The 17,830-nt window shown below is 45.3% G+C and overlaps 1 protein-coding gene across 4 annotated transcripts in view; it reads left to right on the top strand.

Moving 5' to 3' along the window:
* The window catches only part of usp47 (ubiquitin specific peptidase 47), a 226,770-nt gene that overhangs the window by 170,512 nt on the left and 38,428 nt on the right, over positions 1–17,830 (top strand). For 3 of the 4 annotated variants that reach the window (XM_067994252.1, XM_067994249.1, XM_067994251.1), the window contains 3 exons: positions 1,482–1,597; positions 4,814–4,933; positions 6,126–6,924. In XM_067994252.1, the coding sequence (XP_067850353.1) occupies positions 1,482–1,597; positions 4,814–4,933; positions 6,126–6,924 (1,035 nt within the window). The remainder of the gene's footprint in view (positions 1–1,481; positions 1,598–4,813; positions 4,934–6,125; positions 6,925–17,830) is intronic. The other variant, XM_067994250.1, reaches the window with a different exon arrangement.

Genomic DNA, 17,830 nt, shown 5'->3' with positions numbered 1-17,830 from the left:
ATTAACTCGATCCTGATCCTCCTACCCCCCCCCCCCCAATAATAAGCAAGTCCCTATCATGTGCACAACCATACCAACGCCCCTAAATGTGCCAGTGTATTCAATATGTACGAGACACGAAACTGTGCGTTAAAGAAAGAACTTGCAGTTATACAGTGCTATTCATGACTTGCGGGCGTCCCAAAGCGCCTTACAGCCGATGAAGTACTTTTGAAGTGTGGTCACCGTTGCAGTGTCAGAAACGCTGCAGCCATATTGCGCACAGCAAGATCCCACAAACAGCAATTAAATAAATGACCGGATAATCTGCTTTTTAGTGATGTTGGAGAGGAAAGTCATGGTGGAAGACAAACATCTCTTAAAAAGCAAAAGTTCCATTAGTTGAATTTCTCTGGGCGGTTACCTAATTTACCCAATGGAATATGGAGGATTCTAAATTTAAAATCCAAAATAATACACTGTGGAAACTTAACACTATACCAATGCACTAACACACCCAGACCAGTATCACAAAGGGAAAAGTTTTACTTTAATTGACTTGTATACAAGGGAAGAGCGCCCTCAAGCAAAGGTTGAAGGTGCAGCTTCTTCGAGTCAGTGAGACAGCTCATGTTTGTACAGTTAATCGTGTACGCCCACCTGTCGTAGAATATGGGCGTCCACGTACATTCTTTATTGGTTCAGGTAGTTGGTCAATCAAGTAGTGAGCCTGCCCCCTCTGAAATTCCATAGCTCATTCCTATCTTGGCACGTAGGCCTGAACACACTTACCCTCCCCACATTCTTGACCTGGTCATCAGTAGGGCTGAAGTCAGCCTCAAGGCCACATGGCCTTTCAAGAAACTGTATTCTCATTATATTTTATAGTCAGCAATACCCTTATCTGCTAGGGGGGGGCCAGACGGTACTCAGCACCTGCTCAGCTAACTTAATTATCAACATACCAAGGCTTAAACGTAATTACACAATTGTGCTTCTCTGAAACTATTATGTGAGCTTTAAATTGAATTAGCTGGTCAGTTAATATGGTCAAATATCCATGATGCATTTCTACATTCGTGGGTTAGGTGTACTGGAGAGAGTTAATATGGTCAGGTATCTCTTTATGCATTTCCACAACAGCTAAAGGTGAATTACCTATCCAATTCTTATAATTCTGGAAATCAAGTGAGTAAATTCACCGTATTTATGCTGACTGTGTACCACATAATTATATTGTTGTAGAATCACTGAATGATCAGGAACATTTAGTATAATTTTTTTAACATGCACATTTTATGTTTACAATGTTTATTACACTAATATACCTACTTTTTAAATCAACTTAAGATGTCATTTGATTTGTTTTATTTTGTAGCAGATTCACGATGAGTTTTATGGCAATAAAAAGGCCACAGAACTGCCGGCCGAGGTCAGTGTCAGTACTAAAAATGTCATTGTCGTTTCACCCGTCTCACTTTGACCCATTGCCTTTTCTTTAGAAGTGATGGTGAAAGTGCACGTGGTTGACCTGAAGACAGAAACTCTGGCTCTGCCCATCAATGTCCGGGCCTACCTTAATCAAACAGTGGAAGAGTTCAAACAGCTCATTTCACAGGTAGGAGCTGCAGAACGCCTTTGGTTAGTGTGTGTGTGCCGTGTGTGCGTGCGCGTGCGCGCTTTTTATGAGTTTTGTTGAATTTGAAGAGTCTGGAAGCGATGAAGCAAGTGGCTGGCTGCCACAGCGAGTTGAATGTGGACACTCCGGGCAAATTTTGACTGACGACGACTCGGGTCACGGGCAAGAAGGTTTCGCAAGTCTTTGATCTGGTTTGCAGCAGAAGTGTGTCCTGAAAATATACGACCAGTCTCCCGTTGGCGTTTAGTTTTCTTCAGATGGCCCATATACCTAGATTCTGTAGGGATAGGTGAGGAATATTGTTGTAGGACATCGAAGAGGAGGACTACGGGTTTGTTGGTGACAATAGCAACATGCGTTTATATACAGGTCTGATGTGACCATTTCTGATATAAAGATCTAGTGTTCTGTAAACATTGGGACAGCTCAAATTAAGAGTCAAAGCTAAGAGTATTAAATTAAGAGTACTGTTTCAAATTGAATACATTTTTGTTCATTTTCTAAAAGGGTTTGTTTGCTTTCATTCCCCCTTAATATTTAACTCCTGGTGGAATTTTTCAAGTCTCTTTGTTGAATTAGTCAGTAATGAGCATTTACAACAACAACTTGCACTTATATGGTGCCTTTAATGTAGTATAAACATCCCAGGGCGGTCCACAGGAGCGATTATCAAACACAATTTAACACAGCCACATGAGGAGATATTAGGACAGGTGACCAAAAGCTTGGTCAAAGAGGTAGGTTTTAAGGAGCGTCTTAAAGGAGGAGAGAGGTAGGGAGACTGAGAGGTTTAGGGAGGGAATTCCAGAGCGTAGGGCCCAGGTGGCTGCAGGCACGGCCGCCAATGATGGGGCAATTAAAATCGGGGATGTGCAAGAGGCCAATGCAGGTATCTCGGAGGGTTGTAGGGCTGGAGGAGGTTACAGAGATGGGGAGGGTGGGAGGGGGGGGGCGAGGGCCATGGAGGGATGTGAAAACAAGGATGAGAATTTTAAAATCGAGGCGTTGCCAGACCGGGAGCCAATGTGGGTCAGCGAGCACAGGGGGGTGATGGGTGAACGGGACTTGGTAGAATTGAGTAGAATGGGCCTATACTGTCTGGAGTTTAGAAGAATGAGAGGTGATTTCGTTGAAACATATAAGATTCTGAGAGGGCTTGACAGGGTAAATGCTGAGAGATTGTTTCCCCTGGCTGGAGAGTCTAGAACTAGGGGACATAGTCTCAGGATAAGGGGTCGGCCATTTAAGACTGAGATAAGGAGGAATTTCTTCACTCAGAGGATTGTGAATCTTTGGAATCCTCTACCCCAGAGGGCTGTGGATGCAGAGTCGTTGAATATATTCAAGGCTCAGATCGATAGATTTTTGGACTCTAAGGGAATCAGGGGATATGGGGATCGGGCGAAGATCAGCCATGATCTGACTGAATGGCGGAGCAGGCTCGAGGGGCCGTATGGCCTGCTCCTGCTCCTATTTCTTACGTTCTTAACGTTGGTGCGAGTTAGGATACGGGCAGCAGAGTTTTGGATGAACTCAAAAGTTTAGGGAGGCCGGGAGATGGGAGGCCGGCCAGGAGAGCGTTGGAATAGTGAAGTAACAAAGGCGTGGACGAGGCTTTCAGCAGCAGAAGACCCCCCCTCCGACCTGATGAGGGTTTTCCAAGGCACTCACCCCTCCCTTGCAAGGCCTCATGCCCCACTGGTCCGCGGAGAGCAAACCCCACTCTGCTGAAGGATTTTCCCACTCTGCAATTCCCTCCCCCCCCACCCACCCAAACTGGATGGACTGCTGGGGCTCTGACCTCAGCCCAGGTATCCCCCCACCCTCTAACCCTACTAGAACCGAAGGCCTTGCCTGCTCATGTGCAGCGCCATGTGAGATTGGCTAGTGCGGTTTCTGAAGTTTGATTTTGAAGGAAATTGCCTCCTCAGCCTTTTCTACAAAAACAAACGCCGCTGCCCCCCCCTCCCCGATTTATTATTTGATATTTTAGTGACGTGAACTTGTTTAGAAGTGTAATTTGGGGTGCCTGTTACAGCTCAGCCTGTTTCTGTGTCTGTGCTGGCTTGTTGTGAGGGCAATCTTTATCCAGAGAGTGGAGCTCTAAGCATTCAAATCATCATTAATTTAAAACTGGCCAACAAAACAAATTATCCGGTGCTTGACATTGCTTCGACAGGCCTCGCATATTAAAGTAAGCTTCTGCACTTGAAAAATTAAGGAAACAGACTTGCTCTTAAATCCATTAATTTAAAACTGGCCAACAAAACAAATTATTCGGTGCTTCAGCGGTAGCATGCTTGACATTGCTTCGACACGCCTCGCATATTAAAGTAAGCTTCTGCACTTGAAAAAATTGTGGAAACAGACTTGCTCTTAACGCCACAATTTTGTCAGTCTCGTTTAACAGTTTACTTGTGTAGCCTCTCTTTGTGAGCGCGCCTAATTATTTGCAAAAGCGCGTTCAGTCTGCCGTTATCACTATCTGGCAGTGAACTTTTCTTCCAACTGTTATGACGGTATTGAGTGAGATGAAACGAGCAGTATCAATTAGGTGATGACTTTAATGTATAATTTAAAAACTCCCGATATTAATGTGTTAATGCATGAATATTAAACTGCTTTCTTGACCTCCCATTATCAGATAATGAGTAATTTCGAAAGCTCAGAAGTGTGGGAGTTGTTAATTCTATAATGATTTGGCAAAAAAGGCTAAACAGTTTCATGGTGTGGTTCAGTGGGCTCCTTTTGCGCATACCACATAACAGCGGTGTAGTATAGATCTTCGCTCTTGTTTTACGTCAACTATGTAAGATTGTGAGCGTCGCAGTGTTTCCTGTAACGGCCTGTCATTGGTGAAGTCAGTTTGAGCATACAGCGTAATATCCTAGTGTGTTACTGCATTACGAACTGCGTAAGAGTAAACGACCAAGTTTGCAAATAATAAACCAAGTTCACTTGTCAACTTGCCTGAGGTCTCTATACCTCTTCCCCCTTACTTGAATGGGGGGGGGGGGGTGGGAGTGGGTCCTCCATCAGCATGAAGATCCCTCGAATAATATCGCTCTTGTTGCCCCACACTCAGGAATTGTTGCAAGAGCTTGTGGGATTTTCCTCGGCTTTAAAAGAAAGAGGGCTGTTCTGAAAAGCTGTTGCCTGATGGGGAGCATCTTGCCTATTTTGTTTTCCCTTCAGGCCACAGCACTCTCCGCTGAGACTATGCGGATCGTCCTCGAGCGTTGTTGCAATGATCTGCGGCTGCTTTACGTGCCCAACAAAACGCTGAAGGCCGAGGGCTTCTTCAGGAGTAATAAGGTGAGCTTACAAAATGAATTTTGCGATAAACGGATGATATTTTGGCAGAACTAACCAAAGGGAGCTGCATTGCTGCAGCCTCTCTGGGTGATGTATATCAATTTGTAAGCAATTCCAGTTTAATAAGCTGCAGGAGCCATACAGTAAAATGGTTTTAGTGTGAAACTGACTAAAAAATACTGCTTAGAATGAAGTGATTCAATACAGATTATAAAATGCTGTCTTGCTCAAGGAACATTATATTTTTAAACTGAAGTGCGATGTGTTTCGTGTAGCTAATTCCACATGAGATTAAGTGGGTATAATATATACACGGTAAGCACTGAAATATGATCTGCAGTTAATGTAACGTGGTACACTTCAGTTCAAATTACACACATCTATTGGGGAAACCGTCGATCAAACTTTTTGTACCTCAAACTAGACGAGTTTGAAAAAGATGCTGGGACTTATCATGACATCTTTTTATGTTTTGTAGATCAAGAAAATCCAAAGCGTTCATTAATTCATGCTGAATTTTACCACATGCAGCGTGCAAACCTGTTGAAAACATGTAAAGAAAGAACTTGCATTTATATAGCGCCTTTCACGACCTCAGGACATCCCAAAGCGCTTCACAGCCAATGAAGTACTTCTGAAGTGTAGTCATAGTTGTAATGTAGGAAACGCGGCAGCCAATTTGCACACAGCAAGATCCCACAAACAGCAATGAGATAAATGACCAGATAATCTGTTCTAGAAATGTTGTTCAATGGATAAACATTGGCCAGGACACCGGGCAGAACTCCCCCCGCTCTTCTTTGAAATAGTGGCCATGGGATCTTTTGCGTCCACCCGAGAGGGCAGACGGGGCCTCGGTTCAACGTCTCATCCGAAAGACGGCACCTCCGACAGCGCAGCACTCCCCCAGTGCTGGCACCGGGACTGTCAGCCCTAGATTATGTGCTCAAGTCTCTGGAGTGGGACTTGAACCCACAACCTTCTGAATCCGAGGCGAGAGTGCCGCCCTCTGAGCCACGGCGGCCAGCACCATGTAAAGCACATGGAACTTGACGAGTTTTAAAAAGAAAGCAGTGTCATTTTAAGAGTTTTATCATTTGTGTTGCAGTGGTACAGCTTTCTGATTTATTGCTTGTGTGACTGCAGAACAATGATTTAAATCCACGCTAATCTGAGTTTAAATGTGTTCCAGATATTTGTTGAAAGCTCAGACACCCAGGATAACCAAGCGCCTTTCACCGAGTCGCAGTTATGGCATCTACTGGACCAACATGCCAATACCATTCGGCTATACGTTGCGTTGCCAGAACAATCGCCGGGGCTCCAAGGACTAAAGTGTCCCTGTCAAAAAGCCGCAGGGGATCCAGGCAGCGTAGAAGGCAACTACGAATGCGCGAAAGGGTCCTCGGCTCACAGGAAACCCGTGGAAGCTATTTTGGAGGAGAGCACAGAGAGACTGAAGAACCTGTCTCTGCAACAGCAGCTGCAGCAGTCGTCCTGCCCTCCAGGCGCAAACGGCGACCGCCTCAAAAGCGCAGACGGCAGTGACGTTGAAACTATTGAGTCGCCGTCGCAGGAGGCAGACTCGTCTGCCTCGGTGGACAACAGGGAATTGGAAAACCGGATTTCCTCCTCGGACCCAGAGACCCCGCTTCAGCCGGAGGAGCGGTCGGACTCCGACGTGAACAACGACAGGAGCACTAGCTCCGTGGACAGCGACATCCTTAGCTCCAGCCACAGCAGCGACACTTTGTGCAACGCGGACACAGCCCTTATCCCTCTGGCCAACGGGCTCGACTCTCACAGCATCACGTACAGCCGGCGGTCGAAAGCCAACGAAGGCAGAAAGGAAACGTGGGATACGGCGGAAGAGGATTCCGGGACAGACAGCGAGTACGACGAGAACGGGAAGGGCAGAGGACTGGTGCAGTACGTGTACTTCAAAACAGAGCAGTGCACTTCTGAGGAGGGATCAGGTGATGGACAGAAAAGTATGTTGTATTTTGTGTACGGTGTATATTAAAGGAACTGTATTCGTCGCTAGCAATTCTACCGCCCGCAAACAGTGTGGTTTCTGCCACCAACAATCTGCTAAATAATACTTAGTTTAATTTCAACTGGAGTGAAAGTTCTCCTGTTACTCAGGTCGACCCTCAGCTAACATGTGGGCATAATGCAGCCTGTCTATTTCTCCTGCAGCACCCCCCTGCGCCCGGCCCCGCCCGAGCGGCCGCCTGCGCCCGGCCCCGCCCGAGCGGCCGCCTGCGCCCGGCCCCGCCCGAGCGGCCGCCTGCGCCCGGCCCCGCCCGAGCGGCCGCCTGCGCCCGGCCCCGCCCGAGCGGCCGCCTGCGCCCGGCCCCGCCCGAGCGGCCGCCTGCGCCCGGCCCCGCCCGAGCGGCCGCCTGCGCCCGGCCCCGCCCGAGCGGCCGCCTGCGCCCGGCCCCGCCCATGCCCCCTGCGCCCGGCCCCGCCCCCTCAGTGGCTGACAAGAATATCTCTGTTCCACTGAATCAGAATCGAAAGCCTGATGGTGCAAGTTAGAATGATGGAGCGCAGAAAGAGGCCATTCAGCCGAAGGTGCCTGTTCCTGTCCCTCGTCGAGGAACTCAATTTTCTAATCATTTCTAATTAAATTTGACTTTATCTGAAATCTGTGCTGAATAAGGAATAACGGCACTTCAAATTTTCACTAAAAAGTATGACAGTTCCTTTAATGTTTTAAAAAAATATATATTTCACTCACTTTTTAAAAAAAATAAAAGTTTGTGATTTACATTTCTTCCTCAGATTGCGCATCACTCCCGGCCGAGCAACCTGTGCCGTTGATGCTGAATGAGTGGTGCATGCAAGGGTGGCTGAGTATATCTCTGCTTTGCATTCGCAGCCCGTACTTGGCACATTCCCACAATGGGATGGCTGAGACCAGTAACTCAGTGCGGGCAATCGCGAGTGCAGACGCGCGCCCCCTGCCGTTACTCCAGTTGTTTTCTTCCACTTCGACACAGCGAGCACTTTGCCCTTGGGCGTTGTGCTGTAATATAAGTGAGCTGTCCTCCAGAGGCAGGGGAGGCTGCTTCACAGGGTGGGTTTTGCTCCATGCCTCTGAGAGTGCAGCACTTGCTGTAAAGTGCTACTTTCTGTGGGCCAGGGTTGCATTTTACAGCTTTGGAGCGACTGCTCATAGAATCGTAGAAAGGTTACAACACAGAAGAAGGCGGCCATTCGGCCCATCGAGTCCACGCCAGCTCTCTGCAAGAGCAATCCAGCTAGTTTCACTCCCCCACCCTATCCCTGTAGCCCTGCAAATTTTTTCGTTTCAAGTACTTATCCAGTTCCCTTTTGAAGGCCATCATTGAATCTGCCTCCACCACCCCCTCAGGCAGTGCATTCCAGATCCTAACCACTCGCTGTGTAAAAAAGTTTTTCCTCATGTCACCTTTTTGTTCTTTTGCCAATCACCTTAAATCTGTGTCCTCTGGTCCTTGACCCTTCCGCCAATGGGAACAGTTTCTCTCTATCTACTCTGCCTGGACCCTTCATGATTTTGAACCCCTCGATCAAATCTCCTCGCAACCTTCTCTGTTCCAAGGAGAACAACCCCAGCTTCTCCAGTCTATCCACGTAAATAAATTCCCTCATCCCTGGAATCATTCTAGTAAATCTCTTCTGCACCCTCTCTAAGGCCTTCACACCTTTCCTAAAGTGCGGTGGCCAGAACTGGACACAATACTCCAGTTGTGGCCGAACCAATGTCTTATAAAGGTTCATCATGACTTCCATACTTTTGCCTCTATTTATAAAGCTCAGGATCCCGTGTGCTTTTTTCATCACTTTCTCAACCCGCCCTGCCACCTTCAACGATTTGTGCACATATACCACCAGATCTGTCTGTTGCTGTACCCCTTTTTAGAGTTGCGCCCTCGTTCTTATATTGCCTCTCCTCGTTCTTCATACCGAAATGTATCACTTCGCATTTTTCTGTGTTAAATCTCATCTGCCACATATCCGCCCATGCCACCAGCCTGTCTATCTCCTCTTGAAGTCTATCACTATCCTCCTCACTGTTCACTACACTTCCAAGTTTTGTCATCTGCAAATTTTGAAATTGTGCCCTGTACACCCAAGTCCATGTCATTAATATATATCAAGAAAAGCAGTGGTCCCAGCACCAACCCCTGGGGAACACCACTGTACACCTCCCTCCAGTCCGAAAAACAACCGTTCACCACTACTCTCTGTTTCCTGTCCCTTAGCCAATTCTGTATCCATGTTGCTACTGCCCCCTTTATTCCATGGGCCGCAATCTTGATGATAACCCAAGGTACAGCATTTTATCAAACGCCTTTTGAAAGTCCATATACACCACATCAGCTGTATTGCTCTCATCTACCCTCTCTGTTACCTCATCAAAAAATTCTATTAGGTTAGTTAAACATGATTTGCCTTTAGGGAAAGCCAGCAGGAATTTGTTAAATCAGTCCACCCTCGTCCGTGACTGTTAATTCTGTCCCGGATTATCGTTTCTAAAAGTTTCCCCACCACTGAGGTTAAACTGACCGGCCTATAAGTCCATAAGAGATAGGAGCAGGAGTAGGCCATTCGGCCCCTCGAGCCTGCTCCGCCATTCAATGAGATCATGGCTGATCTGTTTTTTACCTCAACTCCACTTTCCCGCCTTTTCCCCATATCCTTTGACTCCCTCGCTGATCAAAAATTTGTCCAACTCAGCCTCGAATGTATTCAATGTCTCGGCCTCCACAGCTTTTTGGGATAAAGAATTCCAAAGATTCACGACCCTCTGGAAGAAGAAATTCCTCCTCATTTCCGTCTTAAACGGGCGACCCCTTATTCTGAGACTATGCCCCCTAGTTTTAGATTCCCCCATGAGGGGTAACATCCTCTCAGCATCGACCCTATCGAGTCCCCTCAGAATCTTGTATGTTTCAATAAGGTCTCCTCTCATTCTTCTAAACTCCAATGTGTTCAGTCCCAACCTGTTCAATCTTTCCTCATAAGACAACCCTTCCATACCCGGAATCAACCTAGTGAACCTTCTCTGAACTGCCTCCAATGCAAGTATGTCCTTCCTTAAATAAGGGCACCAGAACTGTTCGCAGTACTCCAGGTGTGGTCTCACCAGTACCCTGTACAGTTGTAGCATGACTTCCCTGCTTTTATACTCCATCCTTCTAGAAATAAAGGCCAATATTCTGTTTGCCTTCCGGATTACCTGCTGCACCTGTGTGTTGACTTTTTGTGTTTCATGTACGAGGACAACCAGATCCCTCTGTACCGCAGCATTTTGTAGTATTTCTCCATTCAAATAATATTTTGTTTTTTTATTTTTCCTCCCAAAGTGGGATGACTTCACATTTTCCCACATTATATTCCATCTGCCAAATTTTTGCCCATTCGCTCAACCTGTCAATATTCCTTTGCAGACACTTTGTGTCCTCATCACAACTTGCTTTTCCACCTAACTTTGTATCATCAGCAAATTTGGCCACAAGACACTCTGTTCCTTCATTGATATATATTGTAAATAGTTGAGGCCCCAGCACTGAGCCCTGTGGCACCCCACTAGTTACAGATTGCCATTTTGAAAATGACCCTTTTATCCCCACTTTGTTTTCAGTTAGTTAGCCAATCCTCTATCCATGCCAGTAAATTACCCCCAACACCATGAGCTCTTATCTTGTGCAGTAATCTTTTATGTGGCACCTTATCGAAAGCCTTTTGGAAATACAAATATACTGCATCCATTGGTTCCCCTTTATCCACCCTGCCCGTTACTTCCTCAAAGAATCATAGAATCATAGAAGAATCATAGAAGTTACAACATGGAAACAGGCCCTTCGGCCCAACATGTCCATGTCGCCCAGTTTATACCACTAAGCTAGTCCCAATTGCCTGCACTTGGCCCATATCCCTCTATACCCATCTTACCCATGTAACTGTCCAAATGCTTTTTAAAAGACAAAATTGTACCCGCCTCTACTACTGCCTCTGGCAGCTCGTTCCAGACACTCACCACCCTTTGAGTGAAAAAATTGCCCCTCTGGACCCTTTTGTATCTCTCCCCTCTCACCTTAAATCTATGCCCCCTCGTTATAGACTCCCCTACCTTTGGGAAAAGATTTTGACTATCGACCTTATCTATGCCCCTCATTATTTTATAGACTTCTATAAGATCACCCCTTAACCTCCTAGTCTCCAGGGAAAAAAGTCCCAGTCTGTCTAACCTCTCCCTATAAGTCAAACCATCAAGTCCCGGTAGCATCCTAGTAAATCTTTTCTGCACTCTTTCTAGTTTAATAATATCCTTTCTGTAATAGGGTGACCAGAACTGTACACAGTATTCCAAGTGTGGCCTCACCAATGCCCTGTACAACTTCAACAAGACATCCCAACTCCTGCATTCAATGTTCTGACCAATGAAACCAAGCATGCCGAATGCCTTCTTCACCACCCTATCCACCTGTGACTCCACTTTCAAGGAGCTATGAACCTGTACTCCTGGATCTCTTTGTTCTATAACTCTCCCCAACGCCCTACCATTAACGGAGTAGGTCCTGGCCCGATTCGATCTACCAAAATGCATCACCTCACATTTATCTAAATTAAACTCCATCTGCCATTCATCGGCCCACTGGCCCAATTTATCAAGATCCCGTTGCAATCCTAGATAACCACCTTCACTGTCCACAATGCCACCAATCTTGGTGTCATCTGCAAACTTACTAACCATGCCTCCTAAATTCTCATCCAAATCATTAATATAAATAACAAATAACAGCGGACCCAGCACCGATCCCTGAGGCACACCGCTGGACACAGGCCTCCAGTTTGAAAAACAACCCTCTCCAACCACCCTCTGTCTTCTGTCGTCAAGCCAATTTTGTATCCAATTGGCTACCTCACCTTGGATCCCATGAGATTTAACCTTATGTAACAACCTACCATGCGGTACCTTGTCAAATGCTTTGCTGAAGTCCATGTAGACCACGTCTACTGCACAGCCCTCATCTATCTTCTTGGTTACCCCTTCAAAAAACTCAATCAAATTCGTGAGACATGATTTTCCTCTCACAAAACCATGCTGACTGTTCCTAATTGGTCCCTGCCTCTCCAAATGCCTGTAGATCCTGTCCCTCAGAATACCCTCTAACAACTTACCCACTACAGATGTCAGGCTCACTGGTCTGTAGTTCCCAGGCTTTTCCCTGCCGCCCTTCTTAAACAAAGGCACAACATTTGCTACCCTCCAATCTTCAGGCACCTCACCTGTAGCGGTGGATGATTCAAATATCTCTGCTAGGGGACCCGCAATTTCCTCCCTAACCTCCCATAACGTCCTGGGATACATTTCATCAGGTCCCGGAGATTTATCTACCTTGATGCGCGTTAAGACTTCCAGCACCTCCCTCTCTGTAATATGTACACTCCTCAAGACATCACTATTTATTTCCCCAAGTTCCCTAACATCCATGCCTTTCTCAACCGTAAATACCGATGTGAAATATTCATTCAGGATCTCACCCATCTCTTGTGGTTCCGCACATAGATGACCTTGTTGATCCTTAAGAGGCCCTACTCTCCCCCCAGTTACTCTTTTGCCCTTTATGTATTTGTAGAAGCTCTTTGGATTCTCCTTTGCCATATCTGCCAAAGCAATCTCATGTCCCCTTTTTGCCCTCCTGATTTCTCTCTTAACTCTACTCCGGCAATCTCTATACTCTTCAAGGGATCCACTTGATCTCAGCTGCCTATGCATGTCATATGCCTCCTTCTTCTTTTTGACTAGGGCCTCAATCTCCCGAGTCATCCAAGGTTCCCTACTTCTACCAGCCTTGCCCTTCACTTTATAAGGAATGTGCTTACCCTGAACCCTGGTTAACACACTTTTGAAAGCCTCCCACTTACCAGACGTCCCTTTGCCTGCTAACAGACTCTCCCAATCAACTTCTGAAAGTTCCTGTCTAATACCATCAAAATTGGTCTTTCCCCAATTTAGAATTTTAACTTTTGGGCCAGACCTATCCTTCTCCATAGCTATCTTAAAACTAATGGAATTATGATCACTGGTCCCAAAGTGATCCCTCACAAACACTTCTGTCACCTGCCCTTCCTTATTTCCCAAGAGGAGGTCAAGTTTTGCCCCCTCTCTAGTCGGGCCATCCACATACTGAATGAGAAATTCCTCCTGAATACACTCAACAAATTTCTCTCCATCCAAGCCCCTAATGCTATGGCTGTCCCAGTCAATGTTGGGAAAGTTAAAGTCCCCTACTATTACCACCCTATTTTTCTTGCAGAACTCTAATAAATTTGTCAGACACGATTTCCCCTTCATAAAACCATGCTGACTCTCCTTGATTGTATTATGAGTCTCCAAATGTCCTGCTACTACTTCCTTAATAATGGATTCTAGCATTTTCCCAATGACAGATGTTAGGCTAACTGGTCTATAGTTACCTGCTTTCTGTCTCACTCCCTTCTTGAATAGGGGTGTTACATTTGCGATTTTCCAATCCGCTGGGACCTTTCCAGAATTTAGTGACTTCTGGAAGATTCCAACCAATGCATCCACTATCTCTGTAGCCACTTCCTTTAAGACCCTCGGATGCAAACCATCAGGTCCAGGGGACTTGTCAGCCTTTAGACCCATTAGTTTACCTCATACTTTTTCTCTCGTGATAGTGATTGTTTTTAGTTCCTCCCTCCCCTTTGCCCCTTGATTTTCTACTATTATTGGTATGTTATTAGTGTCTTCTACTGTGAAGACAGATACAAAATATCTGTTCAATTCCTCTCCCATTTCCTTGTTTTCCATTATTATTTCCCCAGTCTCCTCCTCTGAGGGACCAATGTTTACTTTAGCTACCCTCTTCCTTTTTATATATACTTGTAGAAGCTTTTACTGTCAGTTTTTATATTTCTTGCAAGTTTACTCTCATTATTTATTTTCTCTCTCTATTCTTTTAGTCATCCTTGGCTGGTTTCTCAAGTTTTCCCAATCTTCGGGCTTACCAGTAATCTTTGCCATGTTGTATGCTTTTTCTTTTAACCTGATACCATCCTTTACTTCCTTAGTTACCCATAAGAACATAAGAAATAGGAGCAGGAGTAGGCCAGTCGGCCCCTCGAGCCTGCTCCGCCATTCAATAAGATCATGGCTGATCTGATCCTGACCTCAAATCTAAATTCATGTCCAATTTCCTGCCCGCTCCCCGTAACCCCTAATTCCCTTTACTTCGAGGAAGCTGTCTATTACTGTTTTAAATTTATTTAATGATGTAGCTTCCACAGCTTCCTGGGGCAGCAAATTCCACAGACCTACTACCCTCTGAGTGAAGAAGTTTCTCCTCATCTCAGTTTTGAAAGAGCAGCCCCTTATTCTAAGATTATTCCCCCTAGTTCTAGTTTCACCCATCCTTGGGAACATCCTTACCGCATCCACCCGATCAAGCCCCTTCACAATCTTATATGTTTCAATAAGATCGCCTCTCATTCTTCTGAACTCCAATGAGTAGAGACCCAATCTACTCAACCTCTCCTCATATGTCCGCCCCCTCATCCCCGGGATTAACCGAGTGAACCTTCTTTGTACTGCCTCGAGAGCAAGTATGTCTTTTCTTAAGTATGGAGACCAAAACTGTATGCAGTATTCCAGGTGCGGTCTCACCAATACCTTATATAATTGCAGCAATACCTCCCTGTTTTTATATTCTATCCCCCTCGCAATAAAAGCCAACATTCCGTTGGCCTTCTTGATCACCTGCTGCACCTGCATACTAACTTTTTGATTTTCTTGCACTAGGACCCCCAGATCCCTTTGTACTGCAGTACTTTCCAGTTTCTCGCCATTAAGATAATAACTTGCTCTCTGATTTTTCCTGCCAAAGTGCATAACCTCACATTTTCCAATATTGTATTGCATCTGCCGAATCTCCGCCCACTCACCCAGCCTGTCTATATCCCCTTGTAGGTTTTTTATGTCCTCCTCACTCTCTACTTTCCCTCCCATCTTTGTATCATCTGCAAACTTTGATATGTTACTCTGGGTCCCCTCCTCCAAATCGTTAATATAGATTGTAAAGAGTTGGGGACCCAGCACCGACCCCTGCGGAACACCACTGGCTACTGGTTGCCAGTCCGAGAATGAACCATTTATCCCAACTCTCTGCTTCCTGTTAGATAACCAATCCTCCACCCATGCCAGAATATTACCCCCAATCCAGTGATTCTTTATCTCGAGCAATAATGTTTTATGTGGCACCTTGTAGAATGCCTTCTGGAAGTCTAAATACACTACGTCCACTGGTTCCCCTTTATCCACCCTGTACGTTATATCCTCAAAGAACTCAAGCAAATTTGTCAGACATGACTTCCCCTTCGTAAAGCCATGCTGACTTTGTCCTATTAAATTATGTTTATCCAAATGTTCCGCTACTGTCTCCTTAATAATAGACTCCAAAATTTTACCCACCACAGATGTTAGGCTAACTGGTCTATAATTTCCAGCCTTCTGCCTATTACCCTTTTTAAATAAGGGTGTTACATTAGCAGTTTTCCAATCTGCCGGGACCTTTGCCGAGTCCAGAGAATTTTGGAAAATTATTACCAAAGCATCCACAATCCCTACTGCCACTTCCCTCAAGACCCAAGGATGTAAGCCATCAGGTCCAGGGGATTTATCCGCCTTGAGTCCCATTAATTTACTGAGTACCAATTCCTTAGTGATTTTAATCGTATTTAGCTCCTCCCCCCCCCCCCCCCTCGAGTCCCCTGTTGTCCAGTGTTGGGATATTCTTAGTGTCCTCTACCGTAAAGACTGAAACAAAATATTTGTTCAGCATTTTTGCCATCTCCATGTTTCCCACCATTAATTTCCCGGTCTCATCCTCTAAGGGACCTACGTCTGCCTTAGCCACCCTTTTTCTTTTTATATAACTGTAGAAACTCTTGCTATCTGTTTTTATTTTTTTGCTAATTTATTTTCATAATCTATCTTCCCTTTCTTAATCAATCCTTTAGTTACTTTTTGCTGTCTTTTGAAGAATTCCCAATCTTCTATCCTCCCACCAAGTGTGGCTACCTTATATGTCCTTGTTTTTAGTCGGATACTATCCTTAATTTCTTTACTTAGCCACGGATGGCTGTCATTTCTTTTACACCCTTTTTTCCTCAGTGGAATATATTTTTTTTGAAAGTTGTAAAATAACTCCTTAAATGAACACCACTGCTCATGTACCGTCTTACCCTTTAATCTATTTTCCCAGTCCACTTTAATCAATTCCGCTCTCATACCATCAATAGTCTCCTTTATTCAAGCTCAGTACGCTTGTTTGAGAACCAACCTTCTCGCCCTCTAATTGGATATGGAATGTAACCATGTTATGGTCACTCATTCCAAGGGAATCCTTAACTCGGACATTATTAATTAATCCTGGCTCATTACACAGGACCAGGTCCAAGGTTGCCTGCCCCCTTGTCGGATCAGTTACATACTGCTCAAGAAATCCATCCCTAATACACTCAATAAACTCTTCCTCAAGGCTGCCCTGCCCAATTTGATTTGTCCAGTCAATATGATAGTTAAAATCCCCCATAATTATAGCTGTTCCCTTATTACATGCCTCGAGAACCTTGATTGGTTCACCCTTTTTGTGGAGTCTTTCCTCCTCACAGGGATATATTTTTGTTTTTAAATGTTTGCCACTGCTTATCCACCATCATACCATCTAATCTGTTTACCCAGTCCACTTTAGCCAGTTCTTCCCTCGTTCCTTTATAATTGCCCTTATTTAAGTTTAATCCAGTAGTTTCAGACCCAAGATCCTCCCTCTCAGCTGGGTTTATCCTTACACCCTTTTTTTTAACAAGGGTGTAACATTTGCAATTCTCCAGTCCTCTCGCATCACCCCTGTATCTACGGATGTTTGGAAAATTATGGCCAGTACCTCCGTAATTTCCACCCTTACTTCCCTCAGCAACCTCGGATGCATCCCATCCGGACCGGGTGACTTATCTACTTTAAGTACAGCTAGCCTTTCAAGTAGCTCTTCTTTATCAGTTTTTAGCCCATCCAGTATCTCAACTATATCTTCCTTTACTAAGACTCTGGCAGCATCTTCTTCCTTGGTAAAGACAGATGCAAAGTACTCATTTAGTACCTCAGCCATGCCCTCTGCCTCTATGAGTAGATCTCCTTTATGATCCCTAATCAGCCCCACCCCTCCTCTTACTACCCGTTTACTGTTTACTGCCTGTAGAAGACTTTTGGATTCTCTTTTATGTTGGCCGCCAGTCTATTCTCATACTCTCTCTTTGCCCCCTCTTATTTCCTTTTTCACTTCCCCTCTGAACTTTCTATATTCTGCCTGGTTCTCACTTGTGTTATCAACCTGACATCTGTCATACGCCTCCTTTTCCCGTTTCACCTTACTCACTATCTCTTTTGTCATCCAGGGAGCTCTGGCTTTAGTTGCCCTACCTTTCCGCCTCGTGGGAATGTGCCTAGACTGTACCCGAACCATCTCCTCCTTAAAGGCCGCCCATTGTTCGATTACAGTTTTGCCTGCCAGTCTTTGATTCCAATTTACCCGGGCCAGATCCGTTCTCATCCCATTGAAATTTGCCCTCCTCCAATTGAGTATTTTTACTTTAGAGTGGTCCGTGTCCGTTTCCATAGCTATTCTAAACCTTATGATACTATGATCGCTGCTCCCTAAATGCTCCCCCACTGACACTTGCTCCACTTGGCCCACCTCATTCCTTCGAACCAAGTCCAGCAATGCCTCCTTCCCCGTTGGGCTGGAAACATACTGGTTAAGAAAGTTATCCTGAACACATTTGAAAAATTCCTCCCCCCTCTAATAATAATATTGTTATCTC

This window comes from Heptranchias perlo, chromosome 12, assembly GCF_035084215.1.
Source record: "Heptranchias perlo isolate sHepPer1 chromosome 12, sHepPer1.hap1, whole genome shotgun sequence".
Taxonomy (NCBI): Eukaryota; Metazoa; Chordata; class Chondrichthyes; order Hexanchiformes; family Hexanchidae; genus Heptranchias; species Heptranchias perlo.
Note: the sequence above shows the minus strand (reverse complement) of the source record. Positions and strands in the feature narration are given on the sequence as shown.